Source organism: Acomys minous (genome assembly GCF_964271855.1).
Source record: "Acomys minous genome assembly, chromosome: 3".
NCBI lineage: Eukaryota > Metazoa > Chordata > Mammalia > Rodentia > Muridae > Acomys > Acomys minous.
In genome coordinates this window covers 86,549,452-86,572,248 of record NC_140485.1, presented here as the reverse complement: position 1 = coordinate 86,572,248, position 22,797 = coordinate 86,549,452, and the positions used below count along the sequence as shown (strand labels likewise).

Here is a 22,797-nt window from a genome sequence, read left to right as displayed (position 1 = left end):
GTGTTATGATCTGGTCCTGCCACAGTTTAGAATTCATTGGCATTTACTTTTGCCACATCTATATTTCAGCAAGTACTTCAAACAAGATACACAGATAGGATCTGCAAAATGGAGACAAAGAACCTGCTAAATGGCTTAGCTAGCAAAAGTGTTTGTTGCAAAAGCCTGATGGCCCAAGTTCAATGCCTGGATCCCATGCTTGAATGAAAAAAAAAAAAAAACAACTTTAGAAAGTTGTCCTCTGACCACCATATGTCCACTAAGGCACTCAAACACACTCAAACACACACATCATGTAATTTGAACATAATAATTTTTAATTTAAAAAGAAGTGAAACAGAGGTATGTGTTTACCAAATGATGATAAAACACTCAGGGACCAGCAACACCTGAGTCTGATACACTAAGAGGAGTTCCTTAAATTGCAAGAATTGTGAGAGGCGGCCATCATAATTGTAGCCAGGAAGAGTATGGTCACTCAAAAGCATGACAATAAGAGGACAATCCATGGCAGTAAACAGTCTAACCTTAATCTCTCCCATTATCCACTATAAAACATAGCCAGAGCTGAAGGGAATCCACTTTCCTTAGAACACAGGATAGGTTCAGTGTCTGAACAGAGTAGAAAATAAATCGGAAGCAGTATTGAGTGGGTAGGAGCTTGTGTTAATGAGACTCATTAGAAACCTTTAGAGTAATGATCATTTACATCACTTACTTGGAATCAAAGATGCAAATTCACAGACTTGCTACTTCAAGATATTCTGATATACTCATTACCTCATTGAACTCCTATAGTAATGGGCATTCTTCCCATTTTGCAGATGGTGGAAATAAGATTTAATCAAATAACGTGGTTTGGCCAAGGTTTTACAACTAGTAATGACAGTAAGAATTCAAATTCAAATCTGTCCAACCCTGAAGCTGAGGAAGATGCACCTGTGATTGTGGGGGGTCCTATTAACATCTGTCACACTGAAGCCATACACGGGCATGGGAAACCACACAGGGACAGATGAATTTTGTGAGCACATGCTGAATCTGAGGCTCTTAAAGTAAATGACCAGTAGATATGTGCATGTGAATTCAGGCCTGGCAGGCTCCGAGGAAGAAGGAAACGGATAGCCTTGGGAATGGGGTAATGACAGATGCTCGAGTGTAAAGACCATTACCCAGTAGCTCTCTAAGCATAGAAGAGATGAGGAACTCTATTATTTCTTGGTTTTCTTTTTCCTTGTGTGTGTTTGTTTGTTTGTTTTGCTTTTAGAAAATATAGCCTTACCATGCTGGCCTTGAATTAATTTGTCTCCTACCTCAGTAATCTCTACAGCTCCAACACACAGCACATGCTACCTTGTCTTTTGTTTCTTTCTATATGGATAGTCAAGTGTTCAATAAACATTGGATATTGATAATATAAAATATTAGTTAGGGCTAGGGACATAGCACAGTGGTAGACTATGCAAAACCCTGAGTGCCATCCTTAGCAAAACAAAAGGAAAAATAATAAAATGAAAAATTAACCACTTGCTTATTGGAGGTCTTCAAGCATGAATAAGGTCAGCTTACTCCTTTGATTCACATCAGCCTTCTAGATTGGACTACTCAGTTATGTCTAAATCAGTAGTAATAGCAGCATTCTTGAATCCACTGCCAATGGGACTATTAAAAAGAGACTAAAATGTTGGAGAGATAGCTCAATGGTTTGTTGCTCTTGCAGAGGACTAAGATTTGATTCCCAACAAGATTGTGGCACACAACTATCTGTGTCACTTGAATTCCAGGGGATCCAATGCTCTCTTCTGCCTTCTAAGGGCAATAAGTATGCATGTAGTACACATACATATAGGCAAAATCATGTATAGACAATATAATAAATAACTCCAAAAAGGAAAGAAACAACACTTATTGGGATGTACAATGGGTAAAAAGCACAACAGGCTTGACAGATTGTCCTCGGGCAAATTTTTACTTTATAATTTAGCCCCCCCCCTCTCTTATTTTGATTGTTCTTAAAAATACTAGTTGTCAAGAATATTGTTATTTAGTCCAGAACATGATAGGTAGTAGTTTTTTAAAATATGTGGTTTATTTATTATTTCCATGTCCATTGGTATTTTCCATGAATGTATGTCTGTGTATTAGGCCTGAAACTAGAGTTACAGACAGTTGTGAGCCACCATGTGGGTGCTGGGAATTGAACCAGTGTCCTCTGAAAAAGCAGCCAAGGCACTTAACTGCTGAGTCATCTGCCTCACTCCAGTAGTACAGTCTTTGAAATGTTAGATAACATTGTGGTTTTACCTGTATATTCTAGTATATTAAAGCTGAAAGAACTTACAATAGAGGAGCAGATGTGTATTAAGAGGTCAGGCCAAGATAAGGTGAATCTTGGATATAAAGCAGGACATGTGTTCATTGCTCTACTGATTACCATCATTTAAGTGTGTATAGGGCAGTTATGTCCATACAAGTCCATACAGAGTCTAAACAACAAATAGACCACTGTATTATAAAGTCCAAATACTTTGGTTTAATAGGACACTATAATAAACTATTTACAAAATTTTCATACCACAAGAGTTAAATGGTCTAAAATCACAGTTAGTACAGTCCTTAGGAGAATAAGATCAAACATGTGGAGAGCCATTTGGGTTTTGTTTGGTTGGTTGGTTTTCATTGTTAGGTTTTTTGTTGGTTTGGTTTGTTTTTTTTTGGTAGGTTTTTTGTTTGTTTGTTTGTTTGGTGCCTACCCCCCCACCCCCACCCCCACCCCACCCTAATACAGGGAAAAACCTTGTAATGAAAATGTCCACCTATAGGTGGCAAGCTTGCACTGCTGGGACAATGTCTTTGTGTGCCCTTGCTAAAAGAATATGAGGAAAAAATTCACATGAACTTAAAATGGAAAAGAACACACAATAATTTATAAGATGATTAGTTTCTTCTGCAAAATAACCACGTGGAATTTCCCAAATGTATTCATTCAGAATATATTTTGCAGAGTTCTTACAAAATAACATCCCCTGGCTTGGAGTAGGAAAGACACACTCCTACCTGAGAACACAGGCAGGCTGAGGCCTTCCACCTGCAAGCACATCCAGTACAAGGCCTTTCTGACAGTAGCTACTGTCTTTGACTTTACAGATGGGAGCACAAAAAGTCAGAAGCCTCAGGGCAGAGGCAGCTGAGCTGCATTGTGAATCTTGTCTCTGACACAAAAGGCAGAAAGGGACAAAGATCCACAACTTGTGAGTAAGACTAAGGATTTTTTTTTTTGAATAGTGTCATTCTCAGGATGAGCTGGTCCATCTAGAGTAGAATGGACTCAGTGGCCTAAGACCTATTCTTACCCTAGACAACCACACTCACTCCCTAACCAGAGGAGGCGTGTTTCCCAGAATGAGGGACAGGACCTCCTGGAAACCTTTCAGCAAGACAGTTAAGAGATTAGCTTATTATTAAGACAACAACAGCCATCTTACTTTAATTTTTAAAATATAACCATCTTGCTAAATGTGTTTAATTAAAACAGCATTGAAATCAGGTGTGGTGACATATGCCCATGATCCCAGCCCTTGAGATTCAGACAGGAGGATCAGGATCTGGCTACATAACTGCTCTCATATGGAATACAGAAGAGTACGTTTTCAGAACATTGCCTGTACCAAAGCATACGTTCAGATTACACTTCAGTGATTACTATTGAATTGTTTGCTACAGGCTGAACTGTCTTCTTTATCGAATCTCTTTCCCTCCATATCTTGCATTCCACCTAGGCCACTTTTGTTCCATGTTTTCAGTTTCTTCTACCTCATACCAAGTCTATATAGTTTATCAGAAATCCCTGCTGGATAGCCTGTCAAGTATGTCCAGACCACTTTTAGCACTGCCATTGCTCCTTCAAGGTGAAGCTCTAGTTTTTTCCTGGAGTGGCCACCTCCAATCTTGCTTCCCTTCAAACTGTTCTCAACACAAGAACCATAAAGACCCTGTTAAAATCAAGTTAGACCTTTCAAGCCTTCTGCGCAAGATTCCAAAAACTGTCTTTATTTGTTTTTGAGTGAAATCTTATGAAGGCTTCTAGGATTCTATTTGGTGACACACACACACACACATACACACACACACACACACACACACACACACACACACACAGAGAGAGGCTTTGTCTTGCCTCTACTCCTGTATTCTTTGAACTCTGCCTTCTTAGTAATTCATGGATACCCCAGATACCCTCATGACCATACATTAGCATACAGTTTCACTGGTCAGGGTTCAGCTCATTATAAAAAGATGTGAATGTCCCTGATAAGCTACAGTGTTGGTGATCATTGAGGAGATAATGGCTGACAGAAGCTTTGTCAATTATGAGACAACACTACTTGACCTCAATTTTCCAATTATTCAAAGCCAGAGAGACCTTTTAAAGTTACTTTTTGGATGTACATGAACTAACTATTTAATAGCATTTTGAAAATAGTCATACTCAGTTGTTTTGAGAATATTTTCCTCTGAAAATATTGATCAATCTATTTTCAAACCATTTTGCACATGATATTCAGCTCCTCATAAGACACTTTTGTCAGTGCTCCCCACATGCATGTGCTTGTCTCTTTTTCTCCAGTATAACATTTACTTTTTATTTTCCCATTTTCTTTGGACTATGTCTTTACAACTTGCTATGTCACTTCTATTCTTTCAGTCACCTGGAGTAAAAGCCTCTTGGTCACCCATTCATCTTTGAAATTCCTGCATGATTACTCCAAAGCAACACACAGCTTTGGATGAATAAGGCAGGAGGCACTGGCAGGGCTGGCATTAAACCAGGCAGATGATGCCTTCATACAAATTAGGGGAAAGTGAACACTCTGAGTAGAATACAGAACGAAGGCAGAGCCAAATACCAACTTTTGCCTACGGAAGAGACACAACCTTCCCAGTAGGACTCAGGAACTCTGGAAATGGGCCAGGAATACAAGCTTGTCTTGATCACTGCACATAATTCTATCACTCCCTTACAATATATCCAAGAGAGGTTGCCTGACTTGTTTGAGATACAGGTCACCTACCCATCCTGGACACAATAAACAATTTTAAAACAGAGAAGAGGTTTTACAACCCTGTCCTGAAGCGGTTTTCTTCATTAGCATGACAGGGTTACTAATCCTCACGGGGAATCCAGCTTATCTCTCCATTTAGCACAACATTACATTATTTCCCTCTCTTTACAGAGAATGAGGAATTTTTGCTACTCATGTCTTACACAGGTTTTCTCCCCCTGCAGCGATCGGTCACTAGCATCCTAACAGTAAGACCTACTGTCAGGAGCCTGGCTGATGCATGGGCTGCAGTTGAATAAGAACATTTGACTCTCAGTCATTTTGCAGTGGAACACACCTCCCAGATTTTTTACATGATGTGGCACCAGCTTTGGGCATTTCTCATTCAGTGTTCGTCTCTGTCATCTAGTCTGAAAATTGGGCTAGAAATACTTGACAAGTCACTAGCTGTCTCACAGTTACAGGTGGTGACGTCGCCCTGCTGCAGCTGCTTATCCATGGAACTGAAGGTTAAGACTTTGTTCCTGAGATGTAAACTAGGGAAAAACCCCACATAAAGCACCAGCGTTGGGCAGAATATCAGACAGACAATTTTCAACTGAAATGCCAGTTATTAGAAGTCATGTGGAGTCAGGAGTTGCCATGGAATCCATTTATGTCTAAACCAGCTCCTCCTGCTGGAATAGTTTCTCATTATCATGTCTTTTTGATGGGAGGGGCTGGAAAGAGAAAGAACACTGTTCAGTATCTAATAAGAAATTTGGTTATTACTCTAATGTACTCACATCCCAAAACGAAGAAGCAATTAAAATTTTTAAGAAGAGTTAGTAGAAATTTTTTAATATCCATTTTATTGCTGTCAGGTTTGCTATTGAGGTTTTGTTTTCCCCGAGGCTTTGCATTATTTAGGGAGCAAACATGATGGCTTATGGCATATTTATCATCACAAACAAGTTATTGGATATCCAGGAGAGAAAATAAATATAAAAGCAGATCTAAACCTTGATAGGATGTGCATTTGCCGTGCATGTGTTGTCTTCTCTTCTCTCCTATGTATCATTTTTATTTAGATTCTTAACCAAGCCATTCTGGCTTTCCTTCTAGTAAAACTGCTTGTTAAGATCAAGCTATCCCCTTGTTTCCTCCATGTTATTCACTCCAATCATGAGAAGTGATAGTGTGACATATGCTAATCCTTGAGTTGTTTTTGTGCTAAAGACCCCATGAGGTTGCAAGTAAAATACAGAAATAGGTTGATCAAATGTCATTTTGGGACAAGTGAATTTCAAAACACACAGAATCCAGAAATTAGAAAGTATGTTAACATATGTACAATATAATTGGTTATAATTAGTCAGAAGATCTGCTAGATGGAGAAACACTGGAATTATGTTTGCATATTTATCTCACTCTGTGTTTTGCATTAGAGAATACTAAGTGTGTTGTTTCATTTTTTAAAAAGTGTATGTAGATGACTCTGAACTTTGAGCCAGCATTCCTGTTTCTACTTGCCAGTATCACCAGCAAACATTACTTCCATGGATCCAAAGGCTTTATCTCAATTTAAAGGTAGGCCCTGTCTTCTTATTTCCCCTTACTTAGTGCCCTGTGATCTACCTGGGAACCAAGAAGCTAACATCCTTTAATGTTTCTGAGTTGATTGCTCACAGGAGACAAATTCAAGGAGCTCTTAGACTGAATCTTTCTAAGAAATGCTGAATGATATTTTTCACCTGCCAGATAGGAAAGAGTTAAAATGTGGCTTATCAAAAGCTTGTATCAATTAGGATAACTTTCCTGGACAGCAAGTTAGCAATGCTAATCACAGGCACAAATCCATGTACCCTTTGAGCCCACCACTCTACTGTTAAGAAACTGTAGACAGGTAAATGGTGTAAGCGCAGGGCTGTTCATAGCAACATGGTGATGACAACAAGAGAAATTAAATCTCAATACCCTAGTGGATAACAGAGTAAATCATTTTTACTAGTACATACCCTTAACATGAATGCTTCATGGATGCTCAAAAAAGAAAGAATGAGAAAACTGTCTGAATACTATCATAGAAAGTGGAAATTTAAAGCGCAGAACGTTATATCAAAATCAGTCTTAATGTTTTCTTGAATATGCATAATAAAACCCCAACACTAAGAGGCCAAGTAGCTATGTAACAGCTGACACAAACTGACAGTGCAAAGGTATATTTGCTGGTCTGCAGCTTGCTTTAAATGTCATCTAATAATCTGAATTTCCAAGAAGGCCAGCTGTTAAGCAATGATTCTGGTAACCTAATTGTCTGGACATTATAGGAGGAGCACTGAGCAGTGGATAAGTTCCATCCCAGTAGTGGAGTTCTGACTTTTGAACAAATAACCTTGCCTCATACCTCTCTAGAAGACTCCTAAAGAGACCCAGAAGCCATATATGTTAACTGTAACTTCTTTTATAATCAGAAGAAACAATAAACAGAAGAACAGTGATTATATGATAATGAATCTATCCTAATTCATACCCATCTTTCAACAATTCGTACAATTGTTTTTTTTTATTTATGTACATTTTATTTCTCATTTAATTATTTTGAATTTATACTACTCAGTTATATCTTGTCTGCCTTTCAAAGTTTGTTTGTTTTTCTTTTTTGGAACAAGGTACCAATCAAACCACCCATAAATAAACAGGCTTAATCAATGTACAAAGGTCATGGTTGTTAATTCTGAAATAGCCATCTCTCATTTTGGCACCCAGATGAGAAAGGGAAAAAGGTTGGCACTTCCTGTAAGCCTGAACCCTACTGTAGCTCCATGTTGTACACTCTAGAAAACCTTAGGCTTTGTATCAATACAATTGTAAAATATAATTTTTATTTTATGTTTTGGTTTTTCAAGACATTGTTTCTCTGTATAGCCCTGGCTGTCCAGTGACTCACTCTGTAGACCAGGCTGGCCTCAAACTTGGAGATCTGCCTGCTTCTGCTTCCCAAGTGCTGGGATTAAAGGTATGCACCACCTCCACCTGGTATAAAATACATTTTTTAAAAACATTTCCTTAATGAAGAAGATGCTCATGAGAACATGGCAAAAATAGCTACAGGTCAATAAAGCTCACCTGTCATAGTGTGACCTGAAATGAGACAACATCAGCTTTTCCAGGGGAGAGTCAAAGCCAATGCATCAAGGCAAGGCCTCTTCTCTTCGCTAGTGACAATTTCCCACTTCTAACACCAAACACTCATGTGGAACACTTCACTGTTTTTCTTTAAAACATAAAAAAGGGGCTGGAGATATAGTTCAGTTATCATATTTCCAGTTGCTTTTCTTTAATACATGGGACCCTGGGTTCAATGCCTAGTATTACAAACCGGGCAAACAAACAACAAAAAATGCTGGAAAATGGACAATGGAGCCAGCTGCTGAGCCTGCAGATCTAAGTTGAATCACAAAGCCCTACAGACTGGAAAGAAAGAATATACTATCATAAAGAATATACTATCATAAGTTTCCTTCTAACCACTACATGTACACTCACACACAGGAAATAAAACTCTGGAAAAAGAAATGAGCCCATCAGGAGAACCAATGGCCATTTTCTGTCTTCCCAGTGTGTTTCACACGTACCTGTCCCAAACTCTCTGTCTTCATTGAAGCATAGCTAAAAATCCTGAACCCTGGAGCATTTTGATGATGCCTTGAGCATGTGTCATTTTTCCTGAGGCCAAATTCCCTACAGAAGAGTGATCTGGGCTAGGTTTGTAGCGCACATCTTTAATCCTCACACTGAGGAGGCAGAGACAGAGACAGGTGATCTCTGTGAGTTCGAAGACTACACAGTGAATTCCAGGCCAGGGAGGACTACATAGTAAGACCCTGTCAGAAAGAAAGGAAGGGATGGGGGCAGGGAGGGAGGGAGGAAAGTGATCTGCATGGATGGCTTCTTGGCCCTTGTTTGGTGGCTTCCCTCCTTTCTGAAGAGGCAGTAGTCAAGTACCAGTCAGAATGAGCCATCTGCACAGAACCTCCCTTACTCTTGGGCCTTACCTCAGTAACCAAGCCACTTTTTTCTTATTATCCCTCAAAAGCAGGACTAACAAGCCAAACCCTCCACTCCTTACAGCATCTCAAGGAGACTAAGAGAAGGAATTTCCAAATGTAGTTCCTTTGCTGGCCATAGCAGCAGCACTTGTTAGTGATAATAGTAATGGAAGTGGTCTTGCCTTTCAGTATTTTAATTAACCTGCATGGAGACTTGCATAGATGGCAGTCCCATGGTGGATTCAAGAAGGCAGTCCCTAGCCAGGAGGTATTCATTCTCCACTCCATGTCCGCAGTGAGGCAGGGTCCCTGGAAGGACCAAGGCAACAGCTACTTGAAGATCCTGTCCTAGCATGGCACCTTAGTTAGGTTAAGCAACAGTCTCCTAGTATCCACACTGGTCCCAGTAGCCTTAAGGGCTAGAGATGTTGCTGATATCCCTAGGTAAAGCCATCACTCATTTCTTCTGGTGTCCAGACTTACAGAGCATCATAATCCACTGCCTTCCATAGGATTTTATATTCTTAAATCAATGTGGGGCTAGAGGACCATGCTTCAATGTCTTCTTCTGCTACCAACTCCACCACAGGTTACCCAGAGGATTAGCTAGGTCTGGAAGTAGGCAGCTGGTTTACTTATTTGAAGGGACCCACCACACCAAAATCCCTTACTCATACTTTCTAAGAGTTCCAGGGCTAGGCTAGAAACATAGTTTGGGGTTCACTGGCATTAGCAGATAAAAGGGAAGGGCAACGCTAGTCCAAAGACCCCACAAAGCTCTGAGTGGTTGGTGTTAGAATACTAGAGATGCCCAATTTCTGGACCCCTCACCTTTTCCCAAGTCATCTACTATGCTCAGTCCCTCCCTGTGGAAAATCACTGGCCCATCTTAGCCAGCTTATCTAGAGATCTTACAATTAAGAAGCTGGTTAGGAACCATTTTTCTAGCTTCCCAGTGTCTAGGTCGCTGAATTAGATATGCATCATTCCTAGCTCAATTTCTGAAAAGAAGCAAGATGAAAAGTGTCTGCTTCCTGAGTGGTACACTTTCATCAGCTTCAGTTTCAGAATGTGCAGGATCGGTTTTCTTTACAGCTACATCTTTTTAACAAATGTTTTATTTTAAGTCATAAAACTTGTTCCTGCCTATACAATGACGAACAATAGAAGCAGCACTCACTGTTCTGCAGCCAATTCAAGGTTGTATTTTAGACTACAGTTTCAAAATGTGGACGGAAAGTATCGAGAATATTCAGAAAAATGGTACAAAATCCTTACTTGTGTGCATCATTCTTGTTTTACAAATTGGTGCCTACTATTTTCTAGTGTGTAGCTACTGAAGCAAATAATTTTCTGATTTTTGAAGGTCAATTAAGGCAGATACCTGGGTATGAGAAAACTAACTCTGTTTCTCTCTGTCTCTCACCCTCCCTCCGCCCCTCCCTCCCTCCCTTCCTGTCCAGTTTCAAAGATTCCTGATTAGAGGAGCAACATTTATTTCCTTAAAAAAAAAATGACAGGCTTGCCCTACAGGAGGGCAAGAAGTCTTTCAACATCACAGCAACTTCACAAAAGCTGTTAAAATCTAACTGTAGGTCCAAGATAAGATTAAAATTACCGTGTGTTTATAAAAAAAAAAAGTTAGTATTTCTGAAGACCTTAGTATATCCCGAAGCTGTTCCGAGGTAGACAGTTGAACACTGCATATAACATATTAAGCGGCTTAATGTGGTCTTCTTCAGATTTTGTATCGATTATAATTATCCCCTTTATCTTGATCTTGCCATTAGTTAAAATCCTTTTATTCTTTACACACCTGAGAAGATGGAACTTGTGAACATGCAACAGTGAGCGCGTGTCTCTGGCGGTCTGACAGGAATAACTGGATGTAGTTCTAGAATGTAGTTTAGGATGTGGCACGAAGGCTTGAGAGGAAGATAAAGGGCATGAGAGAATTCTGTGCAGAGCAGCAGTAGTTAGCACTGCAATGCAGGTTTGGGCTGGGGAGGTGAAACCCAGCTTGGTAACTTGTCCTGGGATTTCTTTCAGTATTCACTTGTTGTTGTACAACCTCCTGGCTTGGCATCTCTGACTTGGACTTTATCTGAGATCAAGAAGGGTCAGCCCGCCCTCCCTGTAGAGGTCCCTCCCTGGCTTTCTGGACTTGGTTGGCAGCACAGGCTCCTCCAGTTCCCAAATCCACCTGGGGAACCTACTGTGCTCATGCTCCCACAGTCCTTGGGCGCCTGCAAACTCAGCTAGAGAGCCCGACACGCCCCCACAGGCTCCGGCCAGCCAGGTGGCTTCTTAGTGCTCCTGAGGAGAGGGACTCCCAGAAGTCTGTAGTCATCACTCCAGGATGTTAGTCCTCCTGGGACAGGAAAAGAGAGGAGTTAGTCTTCTGTTGTTTTGGTTTGGTTTGGTTTTGGTGGTTTTGTTTTTGGTTTTGGTGTTAAGATCGATGTTCCTGAAGTCTCAGTACTCCGGTAAGCGACTAGAGTGCTGGGCACTGGTGGCTTGCTTTTGTTGGCAAAGAAGTACATAGGGATAGTCCTCGGATTCAGGAAACTTGTTTAAAAATCCCCACACCAGCACGTGGGTGACACACGAGGTTCGGGTTTCCAGCTGGTGTCCTGGCTGTCCCGAAGTGCGAGGGACTGGCGGGCAGGGTCCAGGTGCTCCGCATAGAAGCCAAGGAGGCCAGTTCCCGCTCCGATCTGAACACAAAGATTAGAAAAACAGGTGGTAGGTTGCCTGGCTAATTCACTATTTCGGTAAATGAGAGTTGTGTGCTGAAGATTTAGAGGGTCTGTCACCTCTGGGCAGGGCATTGACTATATTAATGGACAGCTGAGCTTCTGTGGAGCCTTGGAGGAACTTGTTGGGATCCTCAGTACAGTTGTTTTGCCGCCAAGACTCCCATCCTCATTTTGTCCCTCTTTGCACGGAGGCAAAATACTGAGTGCCTCTTCAAAGGCGTTGGTCGGAAAAGCCTAGCCTCGGCCGGCCGACTCCTTCACCAACTCCCACAGAGGGTAGGGTCAGATTTCAGATCCCAGAGAGACATTTCCACAGCCAGCGCTTCGTTTGAAGTAGAGATGGGGTGTGAAGGAAAGGCAGGCTGCACAAATCCTGTCCAGAACACAGTCGGAACAGAAAACTGCGGCATAACTTTAAGGTACCTACCATTGTTTGGTTGGCCTCATCCTGAGTTTGGTACAGGTTAGTGGAAAAGGGAGTCACCAAAGGTTCCCTCCCCCCCCCCGCCCCCCCCCCTCTCTCTCTCTCTCTCTCTCACACACACACACACACACACACACACACACACACCAGTAAGAAACTTGAAAACACCTGGTCTTCCTGGAATCTTCCATAAGAGCCGCAGGACATCTTTACCTCTCATTGACAGTGTATCTTTAGATGGACATGATTGGAACCCACCCAGAGTTAGGCCTCTAAGTGGCCACAGCCACTCGGGAAATGATTCCTTCTGGATTATAGCCCTGTTAGCTGGTTCCCGTTTTGAAACACCTACACAGTCTTGGTTTAATTCTTTTTCTCCCTTTTCAAAAACGTTCGCCCCTTTCCAGGTGTCGCTGGAACTATTCCGCACACTCCACAACGCCCCCATTGTCCTGGAGGCTCCCTTACTGCCATTTGGAGGCGCGCGGGAGGGGAGGTGCATGGGGTAAGAGATATCTTATTTTTCAACATACACTCTTAAAGATGATCGGAGTATCAGGAAAGCGCACGACTCTTTCCAGCGAATTTATTTTCGCAGCGGCAAAAAAGAGGAGCAGAGAATGCGCTATTTCCAGAGCGCTGCTGACTTCTAAGGCGGGTGAAACCTAGCATGGCATCTGTGAGCTGCATTGTCTTAAGAGAAACTTAACTTTTTTTTTTTTCATTGCGATCTGTTATCTTTTTCTGAGATGACTGAAAAAGAAAGCGCTTAGAACAGGAGGGTCTCTAAATTATAGTTTTTTCAGAAGCCGTACTTGTAAGTTCGTTTGAGAATTGGTGGGGAGCTGTATGCCTTTCAAGTTCATTCAGTTAGTCTGTGCCCTGTCTGGAAGAAACATTCATGCTGGTCTTTTGTTTGTCGAAATAAAACCCGCAGAGTTGCCCAACAGTCTGAATAAAAGCTCTGTGAGACGTCTATCTGTATGTCAGTTGTTCCAACATTCTGGCCTCAAATATCACCTCCTTACACGGACTACCCACACGCTGTTTCCCATACGAGACTGCTCAGCACAACTGATCACCTAATATCAATCACAAACCCTAATCATTTCGAAAATGATGCCCTTTTTGGAATTAAAGGCAGGTATTTATTTCATCTGGCGATGAATTCTGTTACAGCGGTGTAATGGTAAAAGGTCCAACGTCGGTCTCCCGCGCAGAGTCCGCAGGTATGAGCCTCGAAGCCATGGGCAAATCCTAGCCCTTGTCTGGGATGCTATCGCATCCCTTCCTGGAGCCCGGACCAGGCCTCACGCTGTGCTCAGACACCCTAGTCCAGGGAGCGCGAGTGGCACCCGGCACACAGAAGGCCTCGGGGTCAGGAGCGACGGCGGCAGCGGGGCAGCGGCGACCCGGTGCCCAGGGCTCATTAGGAACGGAGCCGCTAAGCGCGTCTTAGGACCCGGGCCCAGGCGCTTGTTTGGGGGGTGGGGAAAAAAGAGAGGGGAGCATCAGTGCCACTCAACCCGATTGGCCAATAAGCATCAAGCCTTGAAGTACGTCTTGCCAATAGAAAGAAGGAAGGCTGTGAGTGGCATTGGAGAAGGGCGGGAGAAAGGGAGCCTGGGAGCGAAGTTGAAGCTAAACCGGGTAAGCTATAAAGAAGTTACAGGGGGCCGCTTTTGGCTCCCAATTAGGAACAGTACGAGCTCCTAATCACCACGGAGGACTCGGACTCGGAAAACACCTCGTCTGCCCCGAACCTGTGTCTTCCTCCTGCTGATACCTACCTATCCCTCCCCTATTCCTGCCCAGGGAAGTCTTCCCAGGGTCTTCAGCACGCTGCGGGTGACAGCAGGGAGGCTGGCGCGGGGGCTCGGCTTGCGCGTAGGTTTGAGCGCAGTTAGGGGGTGGGAGCCTCAGCAGCCTCCCGAGCGTAAGGTAGGTAAAGCCAGAGGAGCCAAGAGCGTCAGGCGATGCCTGTCAGGGGCTGTAGAGCATGCCACCTGTTAACCCTGCTCTAAGGTGCGACGCGGGCGACTGTTGGAGTCCCCGGGGGCTTGAGGCGTAAGCCGCGCTTCTTGAGGAACCCCTCAGATATGAGCTCCAAGGAGGAGAGGCAGCTAGACTGGGAGGCGGTGGAGGAACTCCAACAGGCCAAATCCCGGTTCCGCGGCCCGAAAGCCTGGCTTGGCGCACAAGGTTGGGCGCTTAGGAGAGGCGCGTTTAGCCGTCGGTGTTAACCTCCCGGGCCCGGGAAGCGGCATCCTAGCCCGGACTCCAGCCCGACTTCACCAAATCTTAAATACTCCGGGTGGCGACGAGCAAGTATGGTCGCACAGGCCCTTTGGAGTCGTTTTGCGGAATTGCAGTGGGTGTGAGTCTAGTTAAGCCGCAAATCTTTCAGTCTCTGGTGTTCTTGTCTTCGTAGTGATCGAAAGAAGTTACCACTGATCCCTGCTCTTCACAAAACCGGTCGGAAACAGAGGGAGCCGGGAAAAAAAAAGCTTCGGGTATTATTATGTCTGTTTTACAAGGACCCGGGTTCTCACCGCTGAACAGATGAAAACGCTGGCCAGTATTTTATTCTTAGAACCCCAAAGGATTGCCCGGCTTTGCCGTGAACCAGCAACTTTCTTTTATACTTAAACCTCACGTTTTCAAGAAAATATTTTGCTTGCTGAGCTGTTTGTTTCTACCATCATCCCGTTCTCCCTGGAGCAGACTTCAGCCTCTTCGTTTAAAGTTATGTTTCTAACGAGTGTGCTCTCTAATTGAAAGTTAACTTTTGGTTTTGAATGATTCTGTGGAGTTTACGTTGTAAGAAGAAAGGGAGCCCGAGACACGATGAAAGAAAAGTCTAAAAATGCTGCCCGGACGAGGAGAGAGAAAGAAAACAGTGAATTTTATGAACTGGCAAAATTACTGCCCTTACCCTCAGCCATCACCTCGCAGCTGGACAAAGCATCCATCATCAGACTCACGACCAGCTATCTCAAAATGAGAGTGGTCTTTCCAGAAGGTAAGCGCCTGTGCCTAGATTGAATGGTAACTTTCCCTAGGCAGCAGAGAAATGTATTAATGTTTGCCATCACAGGTTATATTCTCTGAAAATGGAAATTTAACCAAACCATTTGACCGTCAGCGCTGGACGGCTTGTCCTGCTTGCTTGCCCTGGCTTTTCTACTCTCTTTCTACCTCCCCATACTTTTCTTTCCAGCCCATCTGATATGTTTGGTTGGGAAGAAGACTGATAGTGCTTTTCTCAATACTTGGCTCAGTTGAAAGTACTGCTAATCAAACATGACTTTTCTTTTTATTCCTCTTGTCAGAAATATATCCAGTAGAAAGCAAGAGTATTGCCCAATTTCTTACTTTTGTCAGATAAAGATTAGACCTATATACATGGAGCTAGGTAAGACAGATAATAAATTCTCAAAAGGACCACAATTCTGCAAGAAGAGCTGGTGTATGCAGGAACAATATGTCCTGACTCCATCAGTTTCTGGGCTGTTTACAGCAAATTGGTTCTGAGTTTTTAAGATGTTCAAAGAGTCCTAAACTGGGGCTTGGTGAATTTTATTTCTGGCTTTCTTGTTATCTGTAAAAAGCAACTCAAAACACTCAAGACTTGAGGAAAGTAGAACAGGCAGAAATGTTTCACCAGCTGATAAATGCAGACAAACTTTCATAGGGCCTAGAAGTTGGAATAACTGAACAGCAGATATGATTTAAAATTGGAATTTCAGTGACCAAGATCCACTGTGAGAAGCAGAGCCAGCCTTCACAGAGCATGGTCATCTGTGATTTCATTTCTACTTACTAGGAAAAGTTAATACTCACCAGGCAAGAGACACTTTGATCTTCCATTTGCTCATTCTAACTCACAGCCAAATAACAAACAGAATAGAAAAATATTTTGTTAGGGGAGGAAGTTTTGAGAATGTAAAAGAGTGATTACTAGACAAACAAAACTTCTAGAGAAAGAAGCGTGTTTATTTACAAATGAGAACTTCTTTTTGACCTGTTGTTGGTTTGGGGTGTTTGAGGGTTGTTATTTTTGATGAGGGGTACAGTTATTACTAGGGATGAGGTTTCACTTCAGTTGATCTTGTTTAAAAGCTTGAAAAAGTGCTTCAAACTAGTCAGGGCCACCATAAAAACCTTCTAAATAGTTTATTTCTACCCTCAAACCCATCAATGGTATTATATAGTTAGTTCCTTGAACATCTCTTTTCACCCTGAAATGCAAGACAGAGAGAAATTACAGTTTAAAAAAATATCTTTTTAAAAGTTTTTGTTTTTAAAGAAGAAAACAGAAAAGACTAGGAACTAAAACTCACACTTCACATCCAAGCTGTGCTGATAATTGCCGATGGGAAAATCACCATTATGCCACACTGCCTTCTGCTTAAAAAAGAGATCTATCTGTCTTTTATACTGTCAGCGCCTACTTTATAAAAATAAAGCTATTTTGAACTCCTCTGGCTGAGCTGTTCCTAACAGGATTATTAGCAGTGATTTGTCAGCTACTGCAGTCTCAGTGGGCTCCCTTTCTGCGTGATTTCTAGTGGGTCTCCTCAATTATTGGTGCTGATGTTGCTCACTGTTTGATCAGAAGCAGCATATGGTGCTGCTAGTGGGGCAGCGAATAACCGCAGGAGAAGAAAAGAGGGCCTGCTTCCCCAGCAGTCACTCAGCAGAGCCCGGGAAACGACAGGCCAGATCCCCTAGTCTGCTAAGTGCAGACCCGGGGAGGTTTGGAGAGTCGGGTAGGATATTTTTGTTTTAGTTTTGTATTTTAAAACATGAAGATTTCTTCTGAAAGTGCTAATTCTTAAAAATTAAAAATTGAGTTATAGAGATAGAAGAAATAGAAGGACCCAAAGTAAATTCTCATTATCTTAAATAAAGCACAGGGTACTCTTGGTGGCCAGGCCATCCCCTTTGGCTACTTTTACAGCCTCCTCTTCCCAAATCCTGGCCCCTCCCACCTCTCCTCTCTTCTAAGGCTGAGTGTGTGAGTTTATGAGGAGGAGGGGATGGACGATGTGTGAACTCTGAGCACATCATTTATTTCTCCAGCTTCTGTGGAGTTCATAACTCACCCGAACATCCAACCGATGAGTTAGACAGGATCCGCATAACAGCTGGCACCTAGGGATGAGGTTTCAATTTTGAGAATGTTTGAGCTTCAAAACACAAACAAACAAACAAAAACACCAAATAGAAACACAGCCCTTTAAGATTTTTAAGAAAACAAACAAACAAACAAACAAACAAACAAACGAAAACCGGGAAGTTTTAAAACTCAGTGGTTTTCAAAGAAGCAACACAGAGAATAATCGCAAAACCAGGTACTACCTGCAGGTGGTGCCAAATTTGGGGTTAGCTTTTACTTAGGGTTCGACTTAACCTGCGAGAAACTGAACACTTTATATCGCTGTAATCTTTTTAGTGGTGCTAAATAGAATTTGAAGTTACTTTATACATCTTGAAGCCTTCCTACCACAATAAAGATTTATTTTTAAAAATAAGTGTAGCTATTTTATCATGGTTAAATATCCTATCACATTTAACATGGATTTTTATAAGCTGTCTAATCTCAAATGATTAAGAATATGATGGCATGGCTATAGGCATAAAAACTTGTTTTTGTCCATACATTTTATCTATGCTTCTTTGTAGTGCCCAAAGGTTCTACGGTAAGTGAACAAACAAATAAATTCTTCCCACTCTTCTGGGGTTAAGGGGAGGGACTGAGAGGATACAGAAAATAGATCATTCTTTGTACATTCCCCCCTTATCATTGTAGTACCTGTTGTCTGGGTCCTTGTTTTAGTATTAGCTTGTTTATTCAGAGTAGATACTACTGAAAAGTTGAGTGACAAATAAGGGAGGAAAAAGAAAAAGAGGAAGAATGAGACAGGGATGCAGGTATTTGGAATAACTATGAATTTAGTATAAAACTGGGTGTGGTTGTGAACACCTGTAAACACTGTTTTAAGAGGTGGAGGCCCAAAGCAGCAGATGAGGTGAAGAGAAAAGTGAAGGAAGATAAGGAAGGGGAAGGAACAAGCATTAGGGAAGAGGGGAAATCAAGGCAGAGTACTATGAGATCATTGAAAGTACAAGTCTTCTAACTAATCATTCTAAAATAGTGTTGAAATGGACACATTTAAGAATGTAAAAATGTATAAGTTTGTGTTATTATCAAAGCCAGAAAGACAGTATTAAGGTATTAAAACAACAACAACAAAAACAAAAATAGGACTTTATATGCAAAACAGGACAATGCAACTTTCAAAGAAGTACATATTTGTTATTTAGGTCTATTGTAATTTTGGCCAGGAGCATAGTGTCATGCAGAATAAGCTGAAAGATCAGATATGGTTTCAAATCCTTAATTGTTTGTAGCTTTACTAATATCCGCACTTCATTATCTATGAAAAAATAAAATAACCACAGAGTTGAAATTAGAACATGTATATAAACAAAATTCCCCAAACCTCCAACAGTCACCCAAAACCTGAAATCCTTAATCATTGTAATTTTTGAGTAAAAAATATCTAAAGAATAAAAAAGGCCCACTTCCCACGTGGATGTGTGATTTAAGGCTGTTTTTCTTGCCGCTCAGAGAAATGTGTGAGCATTGGGTTTCCATGTTTATTTTCTCACACAAGTTTTTCTCATTTAAAGCCTCCTTTAAGCACAGTTTATGCTCAAGTCTGGTTTTCTCTGCTTAGCTCCAGTTTTGATGTTCGTTTTAAGTTGGTGCAGAATCAAACCGTGTATAAGGCAAATTTATGACTAGAACTTGTAGATTCGATCAATGGAAAATAATTTTTAGAGAAAACTTATGTATTGCTAATCAACAAACATAATATCATACACTATGGTGGGATGCTTCAAGACGGGCACAATCATCTTTCTAAGGCTAAAACTTATATTTAAGGATAGGTCTTGGTTTTAGGGGCTTGTTTTTCATTTCGAGGGAAATCTTATTAGCTTTGAATTTTTATAGTCAGATGCAAGCTCCAAGCGAGGACTCCTGGATTCTTGCGGTATTCCCTTATCAGTCCACGTATTTCTCAAGAAAAGGAGAACAGCAGTAACGATATCAATTATTTGGGTGGGTCATTTCTTGCCAGTATCTTGGGCCACAGTTGTTTAGGATCAGTTTGGCTATTCCGAAGTTCCTAACGAAACAGGTAAACTTCTCACCCCGACCCCCCTCAGGATTGACAGGCAGGCAGATCTGACACTCTGGTGGCTCGGTTCAGACCCCAGGGTCGCTTTCTATCTGTGACCCTAGTACACCTTTTCCACCGCGGAAAGTTCGTAGCCCACTACGAAAGATATGTAGCGTCCCCCTTTTGTATCGTCTCTTTTGGAAGTTTTGGCACAGTTTCCAAACCTTGGGTTCATGGGGAATTGGGGACGTCTCTGCCCCTACCTAACAGACAGATTTTGTCTGACACCATAGTGTGACACACTCTTAGCGATGCATAGCCGCTGATTCCAGCCCAGGCGGTACTTAGAAGCTTAGAAGAGATTCGTCCCTTATTCGCGGGAGGGCGGGATCCGTAGGTCTTCAGGTGCCCGACTGCTCTGTTTTGAAGGCGAGGGCTTCTAGGGAGGGGGCATTGCCGAGCACGGCCCCTTGCGCACACCTTCAGCCTCCGCGCAGGACACTCGTCTCTAGTTTTAAACTAGAGCTGGGGGGAAACCCAGCAGTCCCAAGTTTCTTGTGGTGTTCGATATCAGGCAGCGTGTGCTGCCGGGTTACACAGCCTGTTTAGCAGCCTCTGTTCCCCAACCGGAACGGTGAACTTCAGGGTAAGGATGAAGCACAGGAAACCCGAGGCCTGCTGTGGCCCGGGACAGGAGGGCAGCCAAGAGCAGGGCATGCGCCACGGCTCCACGCAGCGTTACCAGACAGGCCTTGTGGAGGTGGGTCGCCTGAACTTCCTAAAGCACCCTTTCGCTCAGTGTCCAGTACAGTTCCTAGTGCTAGCAGAGACACTGGCGCGCCTCGGTGTTGGACGAAGTGTTCTGTCCTGGGGCTGCACTAGGGGTTGGCCCTGTCTAGAGCACCCATCCCGGGTCCCTCTGTTCCCCAGAGAGCTTCGCTGCCGACCCCGCAAGCTAGAAGCGGGAGGACGCTTGCTGCTAAACCCCGGGAACTCTGGGGCTTTCAGCCAGGGCGCACATACTTGGGAGTTGGAGCTTTCTTTTTCACACCCTCTGCCCAAGTAGCAGCTACTTGCCTCTGGGGACCTGAAGTTAGGAGAAATGTGACAGAGCTTGTCTCATTTCTATCCCTGGTTGTAGACGGGTCACAGGAGCTCTCCCCATTGCCTCAGGGGACACTTTTTTTTTTTAAATGGAGATGCCTTGCTGATAAGGGAGTAAAGAAAGAAGGGGCCACTACAACAAGCTCTTCTCTTTCTGGCCAGTAAAGGAGGCGATGGAGCCTAGCCTGTAATCTGTATTTTGTGAAGGGCATGAAATCCATTCGAAGAGAAAGCCCGATCAATTTATTTTTGCTGCTTGCAATAACACAGCTGGATGATGCGTTGAGCGCGCGCTAGACTGAGGCTCATCATTCATTCACCAAGAACCGGCCTAAATGGTGCCTGTGGGATTAGGTCAATTTTAGTGGATCTACTTCGGCTCATTTGGTTACTAATTGGTTTCTTGTTTTATAAATCGAAATCTCATTTTCAGGAAATTACAAAACCCGCGCAGTCAGTCCATTGAGGTAATCCTTGGGTCAGGGGGTATTTAAATGGAAATGTCTCAACCGTACACCAAGAGTAAAGCAACAGTGAAACTTGCTTGAGTTTTCACATGAAATGTGAGCTAGCCCTTTAGATTCATAATAGATACATCCCTTCTAATACTACTTATGTAAATATGATAAACCAGACTTTAAGGGAAGTGAGGGGCCTGAGAGAAGAAAAATTTATCTGCTGAGGTTAATGTGGCATATCTTGGAAATCTTCCAAAATAGATTATGTTTTCCTTTGTCTTCAGCCACTTTAGCTGGGGAAAATCCTTTTGTCTGAAACCTGATTTAGTTATCGCCTCCCTCACAGAGAGCCTTTTTCTCCTTTGCAAAACCCCGGTCCCTCTGCCTCGCGGAGTTACAAGGGAATCTTTAGATCTTGTTCTCACTGTAATCCCGCCGCAAAGGGAGCTGGTTCCTCCTCATTTTAAACAGACAATCAAAGGATTTGCGAATTTTCTGCGGTAGGTCAAGTGCAGAAACGAAATCTCAGTTGCCCCTTTGCCAACTGAAACTGGGTGCCAGGGCGTTTCACCGAAAGAGGCGAGAGGGCCCACAGCAGCACTTTAAGACTTGGAGGGAACTGGAACCTTGATCTGGTTGGGAAGGTATCCTCCACACTTTGGAGGGAGAACTTCTTCCTTGTTGAGATCTACGAGTAAAGCAGGGCGGTCAGTTCCTCATAAAACATTAACCCAGCTTCAACCGTGTGACAGGTTTCCTCTGCGGACAAAAAGGGAACGCAGCTTCTGTGAAAACAAGTTTCCTCCCAGGTGTGAGGGGGGTGCAGAGCAGGGAGAGGGACTCTCCTGTTAGTTCTCACCCGCACCCGCTAGGGCTGCTTATTAACCTGTGGGCAAGTCTTATTTTCCTTTGTAGGCGCATGTTAATGAGGGCACAACCCTACAAAGCAAAACTGGCGTCCAGAGTTCTTAGGCAGGATCTTTTTACACGCCCCCGCCAACCCCATGACCCCACCCGGTGATTTTTTTCAGGTCTTTAGAGTACGGAGGCGGTTCCAGGCGACCCTCAAAATTTTCTATTAAAGACATTTGTTTGCCTAAAACGCAGGTTTCGCTAGCTTGCGGGGCTACGAGGACTAGTCCCAGACAACCGCAGCCTCAGCTCACTGGAGGACCAGCGGGAATATTCTGCCCTCTGATCCCACGAAGCTTCTGGTTTTCTGGGCTCTGCGGGGCCCCATGGTCGAAGCCAACCAAGTCCTCGGCACTCTGAGCAAGGTCCTTCCTCTTTTCCTTAGTGTGGCCAACTCCAGTTGCCTCTTCTGGATTGGGGAAGAAATTCAGGAGGATGAGTTGGGAGGGGAAGGAGGGAGGCGGCAACCAGAAGGGGTGTGTACTGGCTCTTTGTACTAGTTCAGGAGGCTTACTGGGGCTAGAATCACGGAGTCACTCTGGGAGGAGAGCTGGGCGTGCTGGGGCGTCAGCAGGATCCTACAGCGCTACCAAGGGAGGGAGGCAGTCACAGGAGTGGAGCTGCAGTATTTGCAGAGCAGTAAGGAAATCGTTAGATTTATTTAGGTGTGCAAACACCCAGAAAGACCCCATTTGAGCATAAGGGGCACTTACTCCTTGTCACGGTTTTTATCACTTGCTTAGGAAACAGGTCCAAGCTAACACCTTAAAAACAAAACAAAACAAAACAAAACAAAACAAGAATTCTAACCGAATGTTTTATTGTGAAAAATTCTTCCCTTTTCAAATTACAA

The 22,797-nt window shown here is 43.0% G+C and overlaps 1 protein-coding gene across 2 annotated transcripts in view; it reads left to right on the top strand.

The window, feature by feature from the left end:
- The first annotated feature begins 13,942 nt into the window (after positions 1-13,942).
- SIM1 (SIM bHLH transcription factor 1) overlaps positions 13,943-22,797 on the top strand; it is a 79,892-nt gene continuing 71,037 nt past the window's right edge. For both annotated transcript variants that reach the window (XM_084776249.1, XM_084776250.1), the window contains exons 1-2: positions 13,943-14,218; positions 14,709-15,299. In XM_084776249.1, coding sequence (XP_084632375.1) covers positions 15,125-15,299 — 175 coding nt within the window. In that variant the 5' untranslated portion in view covers positions 13,943-14,218; positions 14,709-15,124. The remainder of the gene's footprint in view (positions 14,219-14,708; positions 15,300-22,797) is intronic.